Source organism: Phyllopteryx taeniolatus, chromosome 5, assembly GCF_024500385.1.
Source record: "Phyllopteryx taeniolatus isolate TA_2022b chromosome 5, UOR_Ptae_1.2, whole genome shotgun sequence".
Classification (NCBI taxonomy): Eukaryota; Metazoa; Chordata; class Actinopteri; order Syngnathiformes; family Syngnathidae; genus Phyllopteryx; species Phyllopteryx taeniolatus.
The window spans coordinates 2,061,008-2,082,111 of record NC_084506.1 but is presented as its reverse complement, the minus strand read 5'-3'; the positions used below and the strand labels follow the sequence as shown (position 1 = coordinate 2,082,111).

The window sequence follows — 21,104 nt, the reverse complement described above, 5'->3', positions numbered from 1 at the left end:
TTTTTGAGTTGGATTTAAATATTGTCAAGGGGCTCCCGCTAAAAATGTGAATATAGAGTCAGCTAATCCCCATGCAGCAATGGATCAGGCAGGGCGGTCCCACAGCATAACCAGTCAGTTGTAAAGGACCTATTGCCATTAAGTCACTTCTGTGTCAATCGTCAAACGGGGGTGAGGAAGTGCTGACAAAAGTTAGAAAAACGGGTGGTAGAGCTTAACATATGAAATACAATCATCAATGGGGAGGGCGCTGTTGCTGACGGAAACAAGCTTCTTGTCAAACCGCACTGTCCAGCGCTTCTGTACATGAAGAAGATGAGCTACCGTCAGTTCCACTTATCAAATTAGGCTTATCCGATGTATTATATCTTGACATTTTCCTGAATTAATAAATTTGTACCACACTTTTTTCTTTACAATTGTTGAAAGTCTTGGAAGTGTCGACAAGTGCATGCGAAGACGTGTTGGAAATGCGGTTTGACAAAGCCGAGTCCAAACACTAGGTCATTGGTAACTTCACATTACATTGTATGACATTATAAATCCATTTACTGCCGACACCAACTGACCCCTGGCGCAGTGTCCGTGCTCACCTGGTGGTACGAGAAGTTCAAAGCAAGATTCAAGATTCATTGCCAAGAAGCATTGTTACAAGAAAGAAATATTCTACCAAACACCTATTTCCTTAACTTTACATGCTATGTTTATGTCGACGATATAATAATTAGTCCATTCACGCAATTATGATGAATGCCTGAATGAAACAGTATATTCCAACAGACACATTGCATAATCTTTCACATCCACCTTCACAACTAGAGCTCTCAAAGAAGACGTTTAGAAGACTCCTGATTTGTTTTTTAGATCAGGACCAGACTGTCTGGTCAGCCGCTTTCATTCTCTTTAGTAATGAAGGAGAGTAGGATCTTCGGAACATTGAACAATACGGATCCATTCAGCACTCTCATCACATCATCTGATAGAATGGGTATTTTCATGAATTGCAATATCACTATGTAGACTTTTTAAATCCCTCAACAGTTGGTCTGAGAGAATGATGGTAATTACATCATAATAGTTAAATGGAGTTGCTAATGCTCCCATTATTGATGATTTTACATTAAACAACTTTTCTGTCTCAGGAGGATTGAATTATCCACATTGCATATTTGGGTTAGAATGAGGCATTTAGTTGGAATGTAGGGGTTAAGAGCAAATACATCATGTTACTTAATAATCACGCTAAGACAACAATAAAAATGTCGGCTTGATATGCACAGTGGAGCCTCAGGAGTTGTGAGTAAATCTTTTCAAAAAACACAAATAAGCCATTAGCCCGGATCTTAGTCCAGTGCTAGAGCTAATGGGCTCCGAGAGTACACTGCTAGTGGAGAGGGAGTGAGTGTGGTGTTGCGCTACACAAAAGCCCTAGAGACAAACATGTGAGCTCATCTTACTTTATCACTGACATCCAACCAACACAGCAGCTCAACGCAGAGTGACAGCTCGTGCTTCGTTTACTTTTAGAGTGTGTATTTAACAAGTAATGATAAGATCCTGGTGGGATTATGTAAATCCTATAAATGTATTTGCAATAAAATAAGAAAATATGATGTTAACAAAACAGTTGATGTCGTTTGGTAAATTATCGTAATTTTGATTACGAGCTTTATATACACCCTTTCCGGACTAAAGTAGTGGAAAAGAGTGACAGTCAGCAATGCACTTTCAGCCATTTTTTAAAGCATTGCTTGAACAGTATAGGGGGTCCTATGACAGAGTTTTGCAGCTAAGGTTCGACATCCCAATTTGTCTTTAACACCCAGTCTATCACACAGAGTCCATCCCTCACGCAGCAGTAAAGTCATATTTACAGTAAATATTTGTTTAAAACCACTTCTAGTCCCAGACTGGGGTGGTGGTCCCCCTTTTTAAGAAGGGGGACCGGAGGGTGTGTTCCAACTATCCCACTCCTCAGCCTCCCTGATAAGATCTATTCAGGGGTGCTGGAGAGGAGGGTCCGTCGGGAAGTCGAATCTCAGATTCAGGAGGAGCAGTGTGGTTTTCGTCCTGGCAGTGGACCAGTTCTACACCCTCGGCAGGGTCCTCGAGGGTGCATGGGAGTTCCACCCAACCAGTCTACATGTGTTTTGTGGACTTGGAGAAGGCGTTCGACCGTGTCCCTTGGGGAGTCCTGTGGAGGGTGCTTCGGGAGTATGGGGTACCGAACCCCCTGATACGGGCTGTTCGATCCCTGTACGACAGAGTTTGGTCCGCATATCCGGCAGTAAGTCGGACTCGTTCCCGGTGAGGGTTGGACTCCGCCAAGGCTGCCCTTTGTCACCGATTCTGTTCATAACTTTTATGGACAGAATTTCTAGGCGCAACTGAGGCGTAGAAGGGGTCTGGTTTGGTGGCCTCAGTATTGCATCTCTGCTTTTTGCAAATAATGTGGTTCTGTTGGCTTCATCAAGCCGTGACCTCCAACTCTCACTGGAGCATTTCTCAGCTGAGTGTGAAGCGGCTGAGATGAGAATCAGCACCTCCAAATCTGAGACCGTGGTCCACAGTCGGAAAAGGGTGGCACACCCTCTCCAGGTCGGGGATGAGATCCTGCCCCAAGTGGAGGAGTTCAAGTATCTTGGGGTCTTGTTCACGAGTGAGGGAAGAATGGAACGGGAGATCGACAGGCGGATCGGTGCAGCGTCTGCAGTGATGCGGACTTTGTATCGGTCCGTTGTGGTAAAGAAGGAGCTAAGCCGAAAGGCGAAGCTCTCAATTTACCGGTCGATCTACGTTCCTACCCTCACCTATGGTCACGAGCTGTGGGTCGTGACAGAAAGAACAAGATCCCGGATACAAGCGGCCGAAATGAGTTTCCTCTGCATGGTGTCCGGGCTCTCCCTTAGAGATAGGGTGAGAAGCTCGGTCAGCCGGGAGGATCTCAGAGTAGAGTCGCTGCTCCTCCACATCGATAGGAGCCAGATGAGGCATCTGAGGCTTGGGCATCTGATTCGGATGCCTCCCGAACACTTCCCTGGTGAGGTGTTCCGGGCACGTCCCACTGGGAGGAGACCCCGGGGACGACCCAGGACACGCTGGAGAGACTACGTCCTTCGGCTGGCCATGGGAACGCCTCGGGGTCCCACCGGAAGAGCTGGATGAAGTGGCTGGGGAGAGGGAAGTCTGGGCGTCCCTGCTAAAGCTACTGCCCCCGCGACCCGACCCGGATAAGCGTTAGAAAATATAAAACAATCAAATCCAAAACAGTAAGTACAGAGGTACAGTAACTGAGCGTACTGGCATGTGCTGTGTGACAAACTTTATGCCACCCACTGTGCAAAGGGGTATCACAATCATGGTTGGTGTGGGTGCTGCAATATGTACATAGCCAAGCTGCCTTGTGCAATTGCCTTGCAAATGGCTTGTTACAGTCATAGGCCCTCTGTGTCCACACCACAGCAGCATCCTCTTCTCCTTCCTCTCTGTTGTTCCTTGGAACATGCCATCTGCTTTTATGTTGTTGTTTTATGTATGTTTTATGACATTACAACTATTTTGAGCAGGATGCTACACCACTAAAATCTGCTGCTGTGACTGCAGCTGGGAGGCTGGAGTCTCAGAGTGTCCACATCAGCAAAAGTCCTTTTTTTGTCACTTTGTCCCGAGAGGAGTCTGAATATTTAAAGTTACTAAATTGGGAAGATGAAGTGGTTTATTTCCATGGGACTGGACTGCCCCCTCAAAACAGGTTAATTTCAGCAAGGCTTAAAAAGTACTAGAATTCATTGATCAGTGACGTATTTTTAAAAATGTTTAAAAAAAGCATAAAGCTTTAAATCATACAGATGTTAGAACATCAGTCTGCATATAGAGTGGGTACAGAAAGTTTACAGACCCCCTTAAATTTTTCACTTTTTGTTACATTGCAGCCATTTGTTAACATCATTTAAGTTTTTTCCTCATGAATGTACACACAGCACCCCTTATTGACAGGGGGAAAAAAATTTAATTTTTGAAACTTTTGCTGATTTATTAAAAAAGAAAAACTGAAATATCACACAGCCATAAGTATTCAGACCCTTTGTTGTGACACTCATATATTTTAACTTGTGTGCTGTCCATTTCTTCTGATCATCCTTAAGATGTTTCTACACTTTCAGTGGAGTCCAGCTGTGTTTGATTATACTGATTGGACTTGAATAGGAAAGCCACACCCCTGTCTATATAAGACCTTACAGTGCATGTCAGAGCAAATGACAATTATGAGGTCAAAGGAACTGCCTGAAGAGCTCAGAGACAGAAGCTAAACTAAGCAATCAGGGGAGAAGAACCTTGGAGAGAGAGGCAAAGAAGAACCCAAAGATCACTGTGGCTGAGCTCCAGAGATGCAGTCGGGAGATGGGAGAAAGTTCTAGAAAGTCAACCATCACTGCAGCCCTCCACCAGTCGGGGCTTTATGGCAAAGTGGCCCGACGGAAGCCTCTCCTCAGTGCAAGACACATGAAAGCCCGCATGGAGTTTTCTAAAAAACACCTGAAGGACTACAAGAGGGTGAGAAATAAGATTATATGGTCTGATGAGACCAAGTTAGACATTGTTGGCCTTAATTCTAAGTGGCATGTGTGGAGAAAACCAGGCACTGCTCATCACCTGTCCAATACAGTCCAACAGTGAAGCATGGTGTTGGCAGCATCTTGCTGTAGGGGTGTTTTTCAGCTGCAGGGACAGGGAGACTGGTTGCAATCGAAGCAAAGATTAATGGGGCCAAGTACAGGGATATCCTGGATGAAAACCTTCTCTAAAGTGCTCAGGAACTCAGACCAAAGGTTCACATTCAAACAAGACAATGACTATCAGCACACAGCTAAAATAACTAAGGAGTGGCTTCAGAACAACTCAGTGACTGTTCTTGAATGGCCCAGCCAGAGCCATGACTTAAACCCAATTGAGAATTTAAATTGAAAATGGCTGTCCACCAACCTTCACCATCCAACCTGACAGAACTGGAGAGGATCTGCAAGGAGGAATGGCAGACGATCCACAAATCCAAGTGTGAAATACTAGCACCATTCCCAAAAAGACTCATGGCTGCATTAGCTCAAAAGGGTGCTTCAACTAAATACTGAGCAAAGGATCTGAATACTTATGGCTGTGTGATATTTCAGTTTTTCTTTTTTAATAAATCTGCAAAAATTTCAACAATCCTGTTTTTTGTCTGTCAATATGGGGTGCTGTGTGTACATTCATGAGGAAAAAATGAACTTAAATGATTTTAGCAAATGGCTGCAATATAACAAAGAGTGAAAAATTTAAGAGGGTCTGAACACTTTCCGTACCCAATGCATTTTTCTGTTGAGCTTTGGCATGTTTTTCTCTAAGTAGCACTTTCCTACACAGTCTGATTGGAAAATTTTTACTGTTTGTAAGAGGCCAAATATTGAATTTGTCCATAGAGTTTGTGTCAACATTTCTTTTATTTGACTGAATTATTGGTTATTTCATGGCATAGTGACTGTCATATACTGCCCTGCAGTTCCATTATTGGAGCCGGGAGGGTGCTTTGTGTCTTCTCTCTCCCCCCTCCCCTCTCTGTTTTCAGCCCCTGTCTTCAATCAGCCTCATCACCACCGGTGTATATAAGCCTGCTTGTCCCCGAAAATCCTCGCCTAAGTATTACAGCCTCTCTCAGTGGTACCACGGCCCACCTTATGTCAAGTAAGCTATACTGTTCCGCGCTTCCCTTGTGTCTCCTCGTTCCCAGTGCTCCCCTGCCACCTGTCCACGCCGCCGCCTGCCAACACATCCAGGACCACCTCCATAATCTTCCCTCAATAAACTGTTCATCATTTTACATCTGCCTCCGCCTGCTCTTGTGTCCAGCTACTCCCCACACGTGACAGTAACTATGTATTGTTGATTTTAATGTCATATAATCAGAGGTGGTGTCACGGTGGCCGACTGGTTAGAGCGTCAGCCTCACAGTTCTGAGGACCTGGGTTCAATCCCCGGCCCTGCCTGTGTGGAGTTTGTATGTTCCCCCCGTGCCTGCGTGGGTTTTCAAAAACATGCATTAATTGGAGACTCTAAAATTGCCCGTAGGTGTGAATGTGAGTGTGAATGGTTGTTTGTTTATATGTGCCCTGCGATTGGCTGGCAACCAGTTCAGGGTGTACCCCGCCTCCTACCCGATGATAGCTGGGATAGGCTCCAGCACGCCCGCGACCCAAGTGAGGAGAAGCGGCTCAGAAAATGGATGGATGGATAATCAGAGGTAGGAAGTAATGAAGTACTTGAACTTTGTTACTGTACTTAAGTAGATTTTTCAGGTATTTGTACTTTTTTTGAGTTTTCATTTTTGTGGTGACTTTTCTACTTTTACTCATTACGTTTTAAACACAAATATACTACTACTCCTACTACTACCATTACTACTACTACCAATATTACTCCTTAATTTAAAAAATGAGCTTGTTATTTTTCAAACCTTCGCAAGATAGCGACGACTCAACGTAAAAAGCAGAATACCGTAAACCGGTAGAAAGCGGGTTGAGCGCATTGATCATAGACATCGTCGATACTTTGAGCCATATGCCTACGCTATACGACGCTAAGTTAGTGGGGGCCAAGTGTTGGCGCATTCCATGTAGCTAAGCTAGTGGGGGCAAAGTGTCAACGCATTTCATGTTTGTGGACGGCATGGTCGGAAACCCAAACTAATAAGGATGCCTGCACATTGTGTTGCGTACGGTTGCACACACATCGTACAATCAGAACAAGGGAACTCCGAACTGGGAATAACCTTTCATAGGTAAGTGTATTTTTTTGGTTCTTTATTCAAACGTGCTGCAATGCTTTGGGTAAAACATGTTAGATTTTTAGAAATCTAGCTTGTTTAAGTCTAGCTTGCTGGCAGTAAATTATGTCACGTTTGAACCTTAACATATTTATTTGCCCACTGCCAAAACAAAACAGCAAAAATTCCAAACTGAAAATATCCATAGTTTGCTCATTTTCATATAGTTTCATTCCGTTTGGTAGTGAGCAAATAAATGTGTTGGAAACAAATCTAGCCTTTTTAAACTTTCATTTATGTTGTACTATCCATCCATCCATTTTCTGAGACGCTTATCCTCACAAGGGTCGCGGGAGTGCTGGAGCCTATCCCAGCTATCATCGGGCAGGCTTGCTTGAGGTATGTTCACATACTTTTAATACAATACGGCTCACAAGCAGCTAATAAAGTGTTATTTAGCCTAGCAAGCTAGCGGTAGCACGAACGGTTGGACGTAAACATACCGTTGTTCTGTCGAATCATGCTCTAAAGTTTCGGTGTGGGTGAAGTAATTTAATTAAAAATAAAGTAATTTCATTACAGTAAGTTAGCACCCATTATTTCTGTCATGTTGTAATGTTCGTTTGACCTGACTGATTAGAATACACGATCTGGCTAGAGCAGTGATTTCCAACCTTTACGGAGCCAAGGCACATATTTTACAATTGAAAAATCTCACGGCACACCAACAAACGAAAATGTCACAAAAAGTAGATACATTAATTACTGTATTTACTTCCTGCCATCTAATAGAAGACCATTCATTTGTTCTGTCACTATGCCTCACTGGCATAAATAGAGGAACCAAAATACATTATTTATTGTAAATATAATTTTTGGAGCAATTAAGTACCCAAGTATATACAGCAAATGAACAGGTCATTTAAATAGACACATTCCTCCATCTTGTGATCAGATCGGTGATCGGTTATCGTTTTTTTAAACTCGCTGATCGGTAATCGGTGATCGGCCCCAAAAATCCTGATCGTGTAAAGCCTATTTAATAGTACAAATAAATGCTCAACTTTTTATTTAAGGCTACATGTTTTTACTTTGTTTTGTCCATTGTTGCTCCTAGAAAATGCATACCAATCATCTGGGGAGATACAAAAATCTCACTATATGTTTTTTATTTTTTTGGGAAATCACAAAAAAAAACAAGGCAACTATAAATGAAAGCTATGCATTGTTATATTGTTGCTGTTTCTGCATTTTTAAACCTGAAAGAGCAATACAACATGATTCCATAGAATAAGAAAACCTATCATGCAGTGCATCGATAAGTAGGATTTGTTTCTTTTTTGTTTGTATATTTATAATCTTAAACCTGAAATTATTCATTTCAAACATCAATATCATGACAGTAAACAACTTAGGAAACAGTATGTTGTCCAAAATCGGGCACCGTTTTGATTTTTTTACACATTGTCTGTTTCTCAATGGTTCAGTTTGGCCCTAAAGCCCTCATACTGTATATAAATTGCCATACCTCTATTAGCGGGTGCCAATGTGCGACAGGCTTGCGTGGATATGTCAACATCTCACTCCAGTGATCTCGTCCCAGAGTGTCAGCCTCATTACCCACCCTGCACACGCCGATGATTTCGTTATGTCCAACCCTACGGTAATAAGCATAAAAGCAAAGTGTTGAAACTCAGAATTGCTCAGCAGAGGAGCGCCGTATAGGTAACTAACTGACAGATCATAGTCCATGACGGCTATAAGTAAACTTATTTGGTTGATGTTTTCTGGGGGGACATCAAAGACGATGGCTTCATTGTAAACTGGGTTTAGAGTGTTGCGCTTGGTTGATGTCTTCCTCTTCTTTAGCCTCCGGCCCTCACACATCAGCGACACCTTTACATATGGATCTATGGAAGAAGCAAGTCCGATGAGGCCTAATAGTCAATGGACAACAATAGCACTGAAGCAGACATGATCTATGTAATGAAAGACTAAGAGCTTTAACACACCTTTGGAATATTTCATATGTGACTGAATGAAGCATCAATGACAACCCACCTGAAGCACCTGTGATGTCCATGGCTTTGAGATTTCTGGCTTTGATCATGGTGATGGTGAGCCTGCCAGCCGTGGGAAGATAGCACAATGAGAACATCAGCTCTCCCAGGTCCACGTTATCCTGAAAACAAATATATATGTTTTATTTTAATTCCTCTTCAATCTGAGAAGTAGTCAGTCTTATTGTTAGCATGAGAACCAAAATCACTCATTTCACTATGTAAAACTTCAAGTAATTTAATCAGTGTGTCAGCCAATTTTGTTTAATTAGTTACACTTGTTAAAAATGTACAACCGTGATATGATGTTGCATCCATCAATCAATTTTTTTTTTGGTCCTCATTCCCACTTACATTGCAACTATTAACCTGCAAATGCAATTTTGTTTAATGTGTGAGGAAGCCAGAATAAGTTTAATAATTTTATAACTAATTTGGCAAACCACAGTTCCTTCAAATAAACTATCTATCCATCCATTTTCTACCGCTTATCCGAGGTCAGGTCGCGGGGGCAGTAGCTTTAGCAGGGACGCCCAGACTTCCCTCACCCCAGCCACTTCATCCATCTCTTCCGGGGGGATGCCGAGGCGATCCCAGGTCAGCCGAAGGATGTAGTCTCTCCAGCGTGTCCTGGGTCGTCCCCGGGGTCTCCTCCCGGTGGGATGTCCCCGGAACACCTCACCAGGGAGGCGTCCGGGAGGGATCTGAATCAGATGCCCCAGCCACCTCATCTGGCTCCTCTCGATGTGGAGGAGCAGCGGCTCTACTCTGAGACCGAGCTTCTCACCCTATCTCTAAGGGAGAGCCCGGACACCCTGCGGAGGAAACTCATTTTGGCCCGCTTGTATCTGGGATCGTGTTCTTCATAGGTGACGGTAGGGACGTAGATCGACCGGTAAATCGAGAGCTTCGCCTTTCGGCTTAGCTCCTTCTTCACCACAACGGATCGATACAAAGTCTGCATCACTGCAGACGCTGCACTGATCCACCTGTCGATCTCCCGTTCCATTCTTCCCTCACATGTGAACAAGACCCCAAGATACTTGAACTCCTCCACTTGGGAAAGGATCTCATCCCAGACCTGGAGAGGGCACTCCACCCTTTTCTGACTAAGGACCATGGTCTCAGATTTGGAGGTGCTGATACAAAAAAAACATTTGTAAGTCTCATCGGAGAGATGATTTAAGAGTTCAAAAATACCTGTCCGTCTAAGACTGCTTCTTGTTTTCTTTGTTGAATTCACTGGCAAACAGTGAATTATCAAACAGTTAATGGAATAAATGTGCGCTGCATATGTGGTATTCTGCTCTCCGGGGGTGTCACACCCATTGGGGATGTGTTTTAACACCCCCACTTTTCCAGGTAAAAAGGTTCAACACCCACACGTTTCCAGCTGTCAGGGAATTATTATATAATGTATACCACTCATTATACCTGGTACCTGGGACTTATTATTTTTTGTGAGTGTCAGTGTCAAGTGACTAATAAACTAGAAAGTGTAGATAAAGGTCAGATGTAGGTCTGTGTATGGCTGGAAGACCATTACTTGACATAAGACATCAATAAATGTTACTTCTCATACTGAGAAGAATTGAACTCTACAGGCGTGTACACACACATTAGCGAGTCCCAGAATCTAACGGGTTGCTGAAGTAGCGTCTACTTGCATCTGATATGGCATGTATTTTACAACCAGTTAGCTCTTTTTAGTCAATTTGAGCTGTGGTTTGCTTTATACTTAAAGTGTAGTTTGTCTGGTCAGGTGTGCACACAGGAATCAAACTCCGGTGTGGACTAAATTAACTGGTCCGCTCAGTGGTCCCGGTAGGGTCTTAAACAAACCAGTGACGTAATTACTGGTAGCGTGTTGTTCTCTTGTTTTCACTTTATTTGCTGTTATGTAAGTTATGAAAAAAATGGTAAATTTTGCCCCATGTTGTGTTTATAGTGCCACTTAGTTTCTCTCAGTCTATACTCCAAACATTTTTTATGTTTACATTCCTTCACCCACCACTGAACTATAAGAAAAGAAAAATCTCATAGGGTTTGTTGAGACACATTTTGCTTGTGTGAGGATTTTGTAAAAAAGAAACTGAACCAGAGTGAAATGCTAGGTAAACTGTGGCTAATCATGTCTATAGACCACTGTTAATATTCCGCATTGTCTTGACCAGAGAGCCATGCATGAACACAGTGTAAAAGTTTACTTGTAATCGGTAATTTTAAAGTTATCGGCTGATGGACGCCATACCACAGCAATATCATTCTTATTGTACATGGCCCCACCACGCATTTAACAACAAGAGTCAATAGCTAATGTCTCAGCGCACTAAAAAGCAATAAATTAATCAATTTTACTCATCATTAACTGTATATTATTTATCCTACTCATCAAAAAATAGATAGAATTCATAATATTTTTAAAATAATATCTTATTTTAATTTCCTTTCTTTCATTTCATCTACTTTTGTCATTTTCAAGGGGACTCAGCAGCATTGGGGGAGCGCCCTAATGCCCTCTACTGACCAGACATCAATGATTAAAAGGATACATTCTTGATACAGGGCCCAATAAATGGTGTGAAGTACACCAGCCGTTTATGAAAATGTATTTATTATCAATTGAAATTGTGCCAGTACCTGTATATACAGTACATTGTAAATGGAAAACACATACAAATGTGTGCCCAAATGTAAACAGGCAAGCATAAACTGATCAGCCTGCCATTTAGCACTCCTCACATAATGTGATATCCTCCTACACAAACACCCATTCAGCTTGTCTCAGACTACAGAGTGCTGGTCACTGCTCTTTTGAGCACTCAAGTCAAGACCTGTGGTCAATATTATGGTTACATATGCTCAGCCAATGAAATTCGACTCGAAGCACAGCAATGAAGCAGAGTGATAGAGGACAGTTCATTTTCTGCAATTGTAATGCTAACACCTTCCTTCCCTGGGGAAAAGGAAGGTTCGTTCATCAAGTTTCTTTTCCTATGACAGACTTTGACAGTCTATTTAGATTCATTACATTTTCTCAGTCATTTCCCTCTTTGCTTTGTCACACACTGTGTGTTTTTGACCCACACCCACAGAGCCGTACAATTTGGTTCAGGTACTTTTGGAATCAAAATAATTGATCGGTACCATGTTTTGGTCTCTTAAGCACCTCTGAGGCCCACAAATGTGTGCCCACATAAGTGAAGCGAGATAGATAACTATGTTTCACATTTTCCACATCGGCTACAGAAGCTGGCTCTCGGGACGTGGAATGTCACCTCTCTGGCAGGGAAGGAGCCCGAGCTGGTGTGTGAGGTCGAGAAGTTCCGACTAGATATAGTCGGACTCGCCTCCACACACAGCGTGTGCTCTGGTACCAGTCCTCTGGAGAGGGGTTGGACTCTCTTCCACGGTGAGAGGCGCCGAGCAGGTGTGGGTATACTTATTGCCCCTCGGCTCGGTGCCTGTACGTTGGGGTTCACCCCGGTGGGCCTTCGGGAGGGGGGACGGGTCCTAACTGTTGTTTGTGCCTATGCACCATCGTTCTGCTGGGGGACTTCAATGCTCACGTGGGCAATGACATTGAGACCTGGAAGGGCGTGATTTGGAGGAACAGCCCGCCCGATCAGAACCTGAGCGGTGTTCTGTTATTGGACTTCTGTGCTCATCACGGATTGTCCATAACGAACAAAATGTTCAAGGATAAGGGTGTCCACACGTGCACTTGGCACCAGGACACCCTAGGTCGTAGTTCGATGATCGACTTTGTGGTCGTGTCATCGGACTTGCGGCCGCATGTCTTGGACACTCGGGTGAAGACTGATCACCACCTGGTGGTGAGTTGGCTCCGATGGTGGGGGAAGATGCAAGTCTGACGTGGCAGGCCCAAACGTATTGTGAGGGTCTGCTGGGAACATATGGCAGAATCCCCTATCAGAAGGAGTTTCAACTCCCACCTCTGACAGAACTTTGCTCATGTTCCGGGGGAGGCGGAGGACATCGAGTCCGAGTGTACCATGTTCCGCGCATCCATTGCTGAGGCAGCCAACCGGAGCTGTGGCCGTAAGGTGGTCGGTGCCTGTTGTGGCAGCAATCCCCGCACCCGTTGGTGAGGGATGCCGTGAAGCTGAAGAAGGAGTCCCATCGAGCCTTTTTGGCCAGTGGGAATCCTGAGACAGCTGATGGGTACCGGCTGGCCAAGCAGAATGCAGCTTTGGTGGTCGCTGAAGCAAAAACTCGGGTATGGGAGGAGTTCGGTGAGGCCATGGAGAAAGACTTTGAGGAAATTCTGGACCTCCATCTGGCGTCTCAGGAGGGGGAAGCAGTGCACCATCAACACTGTGTATAGTGGGGATGGAGCGCTGCTGACCTCGACTCGGGACGTTGTGAGCCGGTGGAGAGAATACTTCGAAGACCTCCTCAATTCCACCGACACGCCTTCCCAGAGTCTGGGTTCTCTGACGCGGGCTCTCCTATCTCTGGGGTTGAGGTCACCGAGGTGGTTAAAAAGCTCCTCGAGGTGGTTTAAAAAGCTCCTCGGTGGCAAGGTGGATGGCTCTGGATGTTGTGGGGCTGTCCTGGTTGACATGCCTCTGCAACATCGCGTGGACATCAGGGACAGTGCCTCTGGATTGGCAGACTGGGGTGGTGGTCCCCCTATTTAAGAAGGGGGACTGCAGGGTCTGTTCCAACTACAGGGGAGGAGGGTCCGTCGGGAAGTTGATTTTCAGATTCAGGAGGACCAGTGTGTTTTTTTCCTCCTGGCCGTGGAACAATGGACCAGCTCGACACCCTCTGCACGGTCCTCGAGGGTGCATGGGAGTTCGCCCAACCAGTCTACTTGGAGAAGGCGTTCGACCGTATCCCTCGGGGGGTCCTGTGAGGGGGTGCTTCGGGAGTATGGGGTACAGAACCCCCTCATATGGTCTGTTCGGTCCCCGTACGACCGGAGTCAGAGTTTGGGCCGCATATCTGGCAGTAAGTCGGACTCGTTTCCGGTGTGGGTTGGACTCCGCCAAGGCTGCCCTTTGTCACCGATTCTGTTTAACTTTTATGGACAGAATTTCAAGGCGCAGTCGAGGCGTAGAGGGGGTCCGGTTTGGTGGCCTCAGTTTTGCATCTCTGCTTTTTGCAGATGATGTGGTTCTGCTGGCTTCATCAGGTCGTGATCTCCAACTCTCACTGGAGCAGTTCGCAGCCAAGTGTGAAGCGGCTGGGATGAGAATCAGCACCTCCAAATCTAAGACCATGGTCCCTCAGTGGGAAAAGGGTGGCGTGCCCTCTCGGGGTCGGGGATGAGATCCTGCCCCAAGTGGAGGAGTTCAAGTATCTTGGGGTCTTGTTCACGAGTGAGGGAAGAATGGAATGGGAGATCGACATGCGGATCGGTGCAGCGTCTGCAGTGATGCAGACTTTGTATCAGTCCATTGTGGTGAAGAAGGAGCTAAGCCGAAAGGCGAAGCTCTCAATTTACCGGTCTACGTTCCTAACCTCACCTATGGTCACAAGCTGTGGGTCATGACCGCAAGAACAAGATCCTGGATACAAGCGGCCAAAATGAGTTTCCTCCGCAGTGTGTCCGGGCTCTCCCTTAGAGATAGGGTGAGAAGCTCGGTCATCCGGGAGGATCTCAGAGTAGTGCCGCTGCTCCTCCACATCGAGAGGAGCCAGATGAGGTGGCTGGGGCATCTGATTCGGATGCCTCCCGGACGCCTCCATGGTGAGGTGTTCCGGGCACGTCCCACCGGGAGGAGACCTCCGGGACGACCCAGGACACGCTGGAGAGACTACGGTCTTTCGGCTGGCCTGGGAACGCCTCGTGATCCCCCCGGAAGAGCTGAATGAAGTGGCTGGGCAGAAGGAAGTCTGGGCATCCCTGCTAAAGTTACTGCCCCCACGACCCGACCTCAGATAAGCGGGAGAAAATGGATGGATGGATTGATATATTGCCGCAATGCTTTATACCAGCTCTTTAAAAAAAAAAGAAAAAAAAACAACTCTAGCAACTTCTGTAATGTTGTTGGAGATTTTTGGAGATTGTGATTCCCTCCACACACACACACACACACACACACACACACACACACACACTATATATATATATATATATATATATATATTTGTTGTTTTTTTTGAATTTTTTTGGGGGATTTTTTTTTGGGTTGTTTGTCTAAATGTGCCCTGTGACTGGCTGGTGACCATTTCAGGGTGGAGCCCGCATCTCACCCAAAGTTAGCTAGCATAGGCTGCAGCACACATAAGCAGAATGGATGGATGGCTGGATTGAAATACATAAAAGTGAAATGGAAACATTTGTGTGGCTAATTCATTCACTCCAAACTAAAATACTGTATGTATATGGTTGGTCTGTTCAGCCAAGTCATATGTGTTAATTACAGCCCAGTACAGGATTGTTGTGTGCCTGTGGCTATGATTAATGAACATAGTCTAGAGACCAGCAATGGGTCCCTCCTTGCAATCTCCGTGGATGTAACCTACTTCTGCTGGGGAAAGACAGATTCCCTGATCATCTTTACTGTCTATGCACACGTTTACAGAAACAAGACACACCCCAAACTGTTAACAAAAAAAAACCACGATGAATTATACTGTGTATATGTAGTATATAAAGTATATTTAAAATTTGAGCTCCTCACACTTTGATGCAGGAGACAGAACAGTTTTAGCTTAAGTGTTTTAACCCTCAAAATAGGCTTTAACCTATTTCTCTTGACCTTATTCAGCAGGCAGAATGAGGAAGGTGTTAAAAGAAAATCAACACATGTTATTTGAAGTGATTATTTTCATGGCCTTATGAAGCCACATTCTAAAACCAACACAAACCAGACACACTTCCAAAACACAGTGGGCATGCTGCATAAAATGCAAACATATTCAAAGTCTTCTAACTACAGTGTTTTACTTTGTACAGTTTTGTATTGTATATAATTAAATGCTTTTGAAAACAAACTAAAATATTCAAATTAAGATGGAGATAACTTCCACTTTCAGGCTCCAAAACAGCATTGTTTTGTAATAGAACAGCCAGTATCATCATTCAATTTTTTTTACATGACACGATCTTAGTATTAACAATACCAGCACTTACCTCCTAACTGTATCACACAGTGTGCCAATGGTATAGATACAGTCAAGTGAATAATTGAATATAAATCGTGTCTGTGTGTTTCTGTCTCACCATTTCAAGTGTTGTGTTTGGTCATATCTGGGTCACCACCCATAAGGATTCACAGAGCTTTCATTAAACATTAACTGTCTCTAAGTATATTTCAGTGTTTCTGTCTCTTGAAATCACTGATGAGTTCTATTTGCAGGGGAAATTAGACACATGTCCATTGATACATCTCCTGCTCCTGTTCTCTCTGGACATCATGATCTTTGCGTTTTTGATATTTTCAGCAGATGGCCTATCTCACATCCCACATGCTTTTTGACCAAATTGAATACCCCTGGCCTATATAATCTTCAAACAAATTGGTGAAGTAAGTTGCTCCGACTTAACTTGATTATAACAGAATAAAAGACGTGCGACTGGTAGTATTATCAAAACGTTAAGAGAATGATTAACCCATTGACAAATAAAGTATAAAGATTTGTATCTTACCGAAGTGACATATTGGATGTCCCGGCACAATTTAGTTTCTCTTGGGAAGTCGGCAAGATCTAGGAAGTTGTCCACCACCACTTGACCAATCAAATCATGGCGAGTGAACCTGTCAAAGTCATAGACACTGAAGTGCAGCTTTCTGTTCGACAGCTCGGTGTATGCCACTGGAAAGAGAAACACCTCATCAAATATTGGGTTGAGAGTCTTGGGGTGCACCTTAGTCTGGTGCTTGGTTTTACGGTCAGGCAGCAGGTATATCTTGACATAAGGATCCGAGGTCCCAGAGAAGTCCTTGGCAGGAAGATCTTGCGATTTATGAATCTTTACTATCAGCTGCTCCAGATCAAAGTCAAACTTAAGGATGAAATGGAGACGTCCACAGTTGTCTGTCCTACGTCCATCATCCGTGTCCACAGAGCGCTGCTTGTAAAGCTCAGGTTTGATCTGTCCTAAACCAGTCAGACTATCCTGCCGCTGGAACTGAGTCGGATTAAAGTCTGGATTGGACAGGTTCATCTGACGACGGATGGAGTTGTGACTGTAAGGAAAGGTAACATTAAAAGGAATCTGTTCATTAATCATCACTCATCAAAGTTTAGTTTTTTACATCTTGTTGTGTTCACCAGCTGTTGTATAATTTTGTTGTGTAATCCAAATATTTCATAGCTGTACACAATTTAAACGTCTATTGTGGACTAAAATTTGACCCTGTAACAAATTCTGTTATTGAGTTCTGAGGGGCTGCGATCCAACGGATGGGACTGTCTTCATAGTTTAGATCTGGCAAGCTAAAGGAGCCAGCACAGAATCCCATTCATTTAAAATGATTAAATTGTCACTGAATTGCTTATAGAAGTTTAATACTAATAATAGAGCATTGACAATGTTACTATGTTTGATATGATTCAATTATTTGTTTCAATGAGATATAATTTAAAGGCTTCTGCTCTGCACCCAGTTATTTTATTTGACACAATATTATCTCCTTCTGTTTTCAAATTTTTACAGAATCACAACAGAAATTATGTGTACTGACCGTACTGACGACGTGGGTTCAGTGATTTGTCTTTGCACCCTGTCCCTGGCCAGGGTGTGGGCTTGTATATGGTCTACTTTGGCCTGGGTCTCCAGAGGGATGTCAGGGGACGTGTGGCTGATCTTCAGACCTGACTCTGGGACAGATACAGCCATGGGGAGGCCTGATGGCTCCTTCATACAGCCATCCTCACTGTACTCCCTATCATCCCCATCCACCTGGGTATACAAATATTTGCATATACTGTATTACGATTGACAGTGATACTTTTCGAAACCTCCAACCAAAAAATAACAGTTACAAGAAAAGCATGTGAAACACTGAGAACATTCCGAATCTTCGCCGAATGACCAATGAGCAGCCAGCATGACTTCACTTAACGTATTGTCATGTGATTTGTCATTCGCCAGCATTGTCACTCATACGGCGAATGACCAATGTATATATAAATACTGTACATAAACAGGGAAGTGACTCACAATAGTAGAATTTCTTGAGCTAAACTCAAAGGAGAACTGCAGTGTACTGTAACTCATTCTTAATTTTCAGCGAATGACCAATGAGCAGGCAGAGGGAGGAACTGACGTGAACAATGTACTGATGAACTGAAAGGGAACTGAATGTACTGTCAACAACAAGTGATTTGTTCGTTGAACTTCTTCGTTCGCAATCCGCCAAGGAGAGACGTACGATTACAGTATGCAGTGAACTGTACTGCCATTAGTGACTCGGGCTGAAGTTCACAGCGAACTAGTACAATGAGTGATTGGTTCGCGCAAGGAACGACAATTTACAATACGTGACAACAACAACGCATAGTCCTTTGGTGAATGTGTTGAGTGAACGTGAACCTCAGGGCTGAATCATGAACTGAACGAGGAAGCACTTGAATGATTCTGTTGAAAAAAATGAACGCATCGGTGAACGAATCTTGTGAACAAGTTTTTTTAACGAACTGATTCTCGTGTTTCAGTACACACAGAAGAACTGCCGTGCCCATCAGCAATATCTCGCAGGACACCTCAGTGAGCATCTATGCAACCGGTGGTTTCTTTAACTTTGGCTTGTTCATGTTTTCATTTTATTTTTTTGGGATGCAACCACCGAAGAAAACCATTTATGGCAAAGTAGGAAAGTGTGATGTTGACCCATGTATTGCGTAGTAGGAAAGCAGTACAAATATCCCTGTCCTGACTTCTCTGTACAATATGGGGAAAGTATGACATATGCAACAGCAAAAAAGAACAAAATGTATACCTGAAAATGAACTGCGTGAAGAGATTTTCAGTACACGATTGATTTTTCAATTTAAATATAGACCTTTTTACACTCGTTAAAACGTGTTCATTAAGTGTCTTAAACAGGTGAGTTGTATTTATTTATTTGGTACTTGGTGTTAGCTATTATTTGTCGCAAAAGGGTACATTGATTTTTATTATTGTTGTTTGTGTGCTATATAGCCAAGTAGACCTTCCTTTCACTTTACCTCTATTAGTACAGGCTGTTGGTCCGCTCCCAGAAAATTTATCCCCTTGAGGACATCTGGGAGAAATCGGCCACTCAGAGGTACCCAGCACAGCTTCCATGATACAAATAGGGAGACGCTGAATAAAGCCAGACCACAGGTGGTCACCAGCAGGGACAACAGGCTCACTGATACATCTGGAGATAAAAGAGAGTGAGAGACACAGTGAACAGTGAACACTTTTTGAGTGACTGAACAGAAGCATAGAAAAAAAACAGGTCAGGATGTTTTTTAGTCTTACTAAGGAACAATATGTGTAACATGTCCCTATTGCAACTGTGGAACAGGTATACTAATTTCAGAGTGTATGCCCTTTATCTCAGTTTATTGTCACAAATATATGTAAAAAGCATCAACCAAAGCCAAGAGATAAGCCAACCGGAAGTGTTGTGTTGACTGCTTGAATGTTGCTGGTTTACCGTGTTTTTGAAATAATAGAATACAATACAATCAATAGAATACAAAACAATAAAAAACAATACAATGCCTTTTATTGTCACTATAGACAGATTTGCTTTGTAAAGTGTACTTATTGATCTATGTTACAGTATGTGTGCTTGCCTATTTGTACTTTTCTGCCCTTCTCTCCCCCTCCTGGAAGCCGTCACCTTATCGTGGTGGTGGGGTTCGTGTGTCCTGTCGTGGCGGCAATCCCCGAACCCGTTGGTGCACACCAACGGTGAGGGATGCCGTCAAGCTGAAGAAGGATTCCTATCGGGCCTTTTTGGCCTGTGGGACTCCTGAGGCAGCTGATGGATCCCGGCTAGCCAAGCAAAATACAGCTTTGGTGGTCGCTGAAGCAAAAACTCGGGTATGGGAGGATTTCGGTGAGGCCAGGGAGAAAGGCTTTGAGGAAATTCTGGTCCACCATCCGGCGTCTCAGGAGGGGGAAGCAGTGCACCATCAACACTGTGTATAGTGGGGATGGGATGCTCCTGACCTCGACTCAGGACGTTGTGGGTCGGTGGGGAGAATACTTCGAAGACCTCCTCAATTCCACCGACACGCCTTCCCATGAGGAAGCAGAGTCTGGGTTCTCTGAGGCGGGCTCTCCTATCTCTGGGGTTGAGGTCACCGAGGTGGTTAAAAAGCTCCTCGGTGGCAAGGCCCCGGGGGTCGATGAGATTCGTCCGGAGTTCCTAAAGGCTCTGGATGTTGTGGGGCTGTCCTGTTTGACACGGCTCTGCAACATTGCGTGGACATCAGGGACAGTGCCTCTGGATTGGCAGACTGGGGTGGTGGGCCCCCTTTTTAAGGGGTGCTGGAGAGGAGGGTCCGTCGGGAAGTCAAATCTCAGATCCAGGAGGAGCACTGTGGTTTTCGTCCTGGCCGTGGAACAGTGGACCAGCTCTACACACTTGGCAGGGTCCTGGAGGGTGCATGGGAGTTCTCCCAACCAGTCTACATGTGTTTTGTGGACTTGGAGAAGGCGTTCGACCATGCCCATCAGGGAGTCCTGTGAGGGCTGTTTTGGGAGTATGGGGTACCGAACCCCCTGATACGGGCTGTACAACCGGAGTCAGAGTTTGGTCCGCATATCCAGCAGTAAGTCTGACTCGTTCCCGGTGAGGGTTGGACTCCGCCAAGGCTGCCCTTTGTCACCGATTCTGTTCATAACTTTCATGGGCAGAATTTCTAGGCACAGCTGAGGCGTACAGGGGGTCCGGTTTGGTGGCCTCAGTATTGCATCTCTGCTTTTTGCAGATGATGTGTTTCTGTTGGCTTCATCAAGCCGTGACCTCCAACTCTCACTGGAGCAGTTCGCAGCCGAGTTTGAAGCGGCTGGGATGAGAATCAGCACCTCCATATCTGAGACCATGGTCCTCAGTCGGAAAAGGGTGGCGTGCGCTCTCCTGGTCGGGGATGAGATCCTGCCCCAAGTGGAGTATCTTGGGGTCTTGTTCACGAGTGAGGGAAGAATGGAACGGGAGATCGACAGTTGGATCGGTGCAGCGTCTGCAGTGATGCAGACTTTGTATTGGTCCGTTGTGTTGAAGAAAGAGCTAAGCCGAAAGGCGGAGCTCTCAATTTACCAGTCGATCTATGTTCCTAACCTCACT

General features: G+C 44.5%; 1 protein-coding gene across 1 annotated transcript in view; it reads right to left on the bottom strand.

Annotated features, from left to right (window-relative positions):
• syt9b (synaptotagmin IXb) overlaps window positions 1-21,104 on the bottom strand; it is a 47,771-nt gene that overhangs the window by 3,356 nt on the left and 23,311 nt on the right. The window contains 6 exon segments of the mRNA XM_061774375.1: window positions 8,325-8,454; window positions 8,535-8,706; window positions 8,858-8,978; window positions 16,481-17,021; window positions 17,520-17,737; window positions 19,006-19,181. Of these exon segments, the coding sequence (XP_061630359.1) occupies window positions 8,325-8,454; window positions 8,535-8,706; window positions 8,858-8,978; window positions 16,481-17,021; window positions 17,520-17,737; window positions 19,006-19,181 (1,358 nt within the window).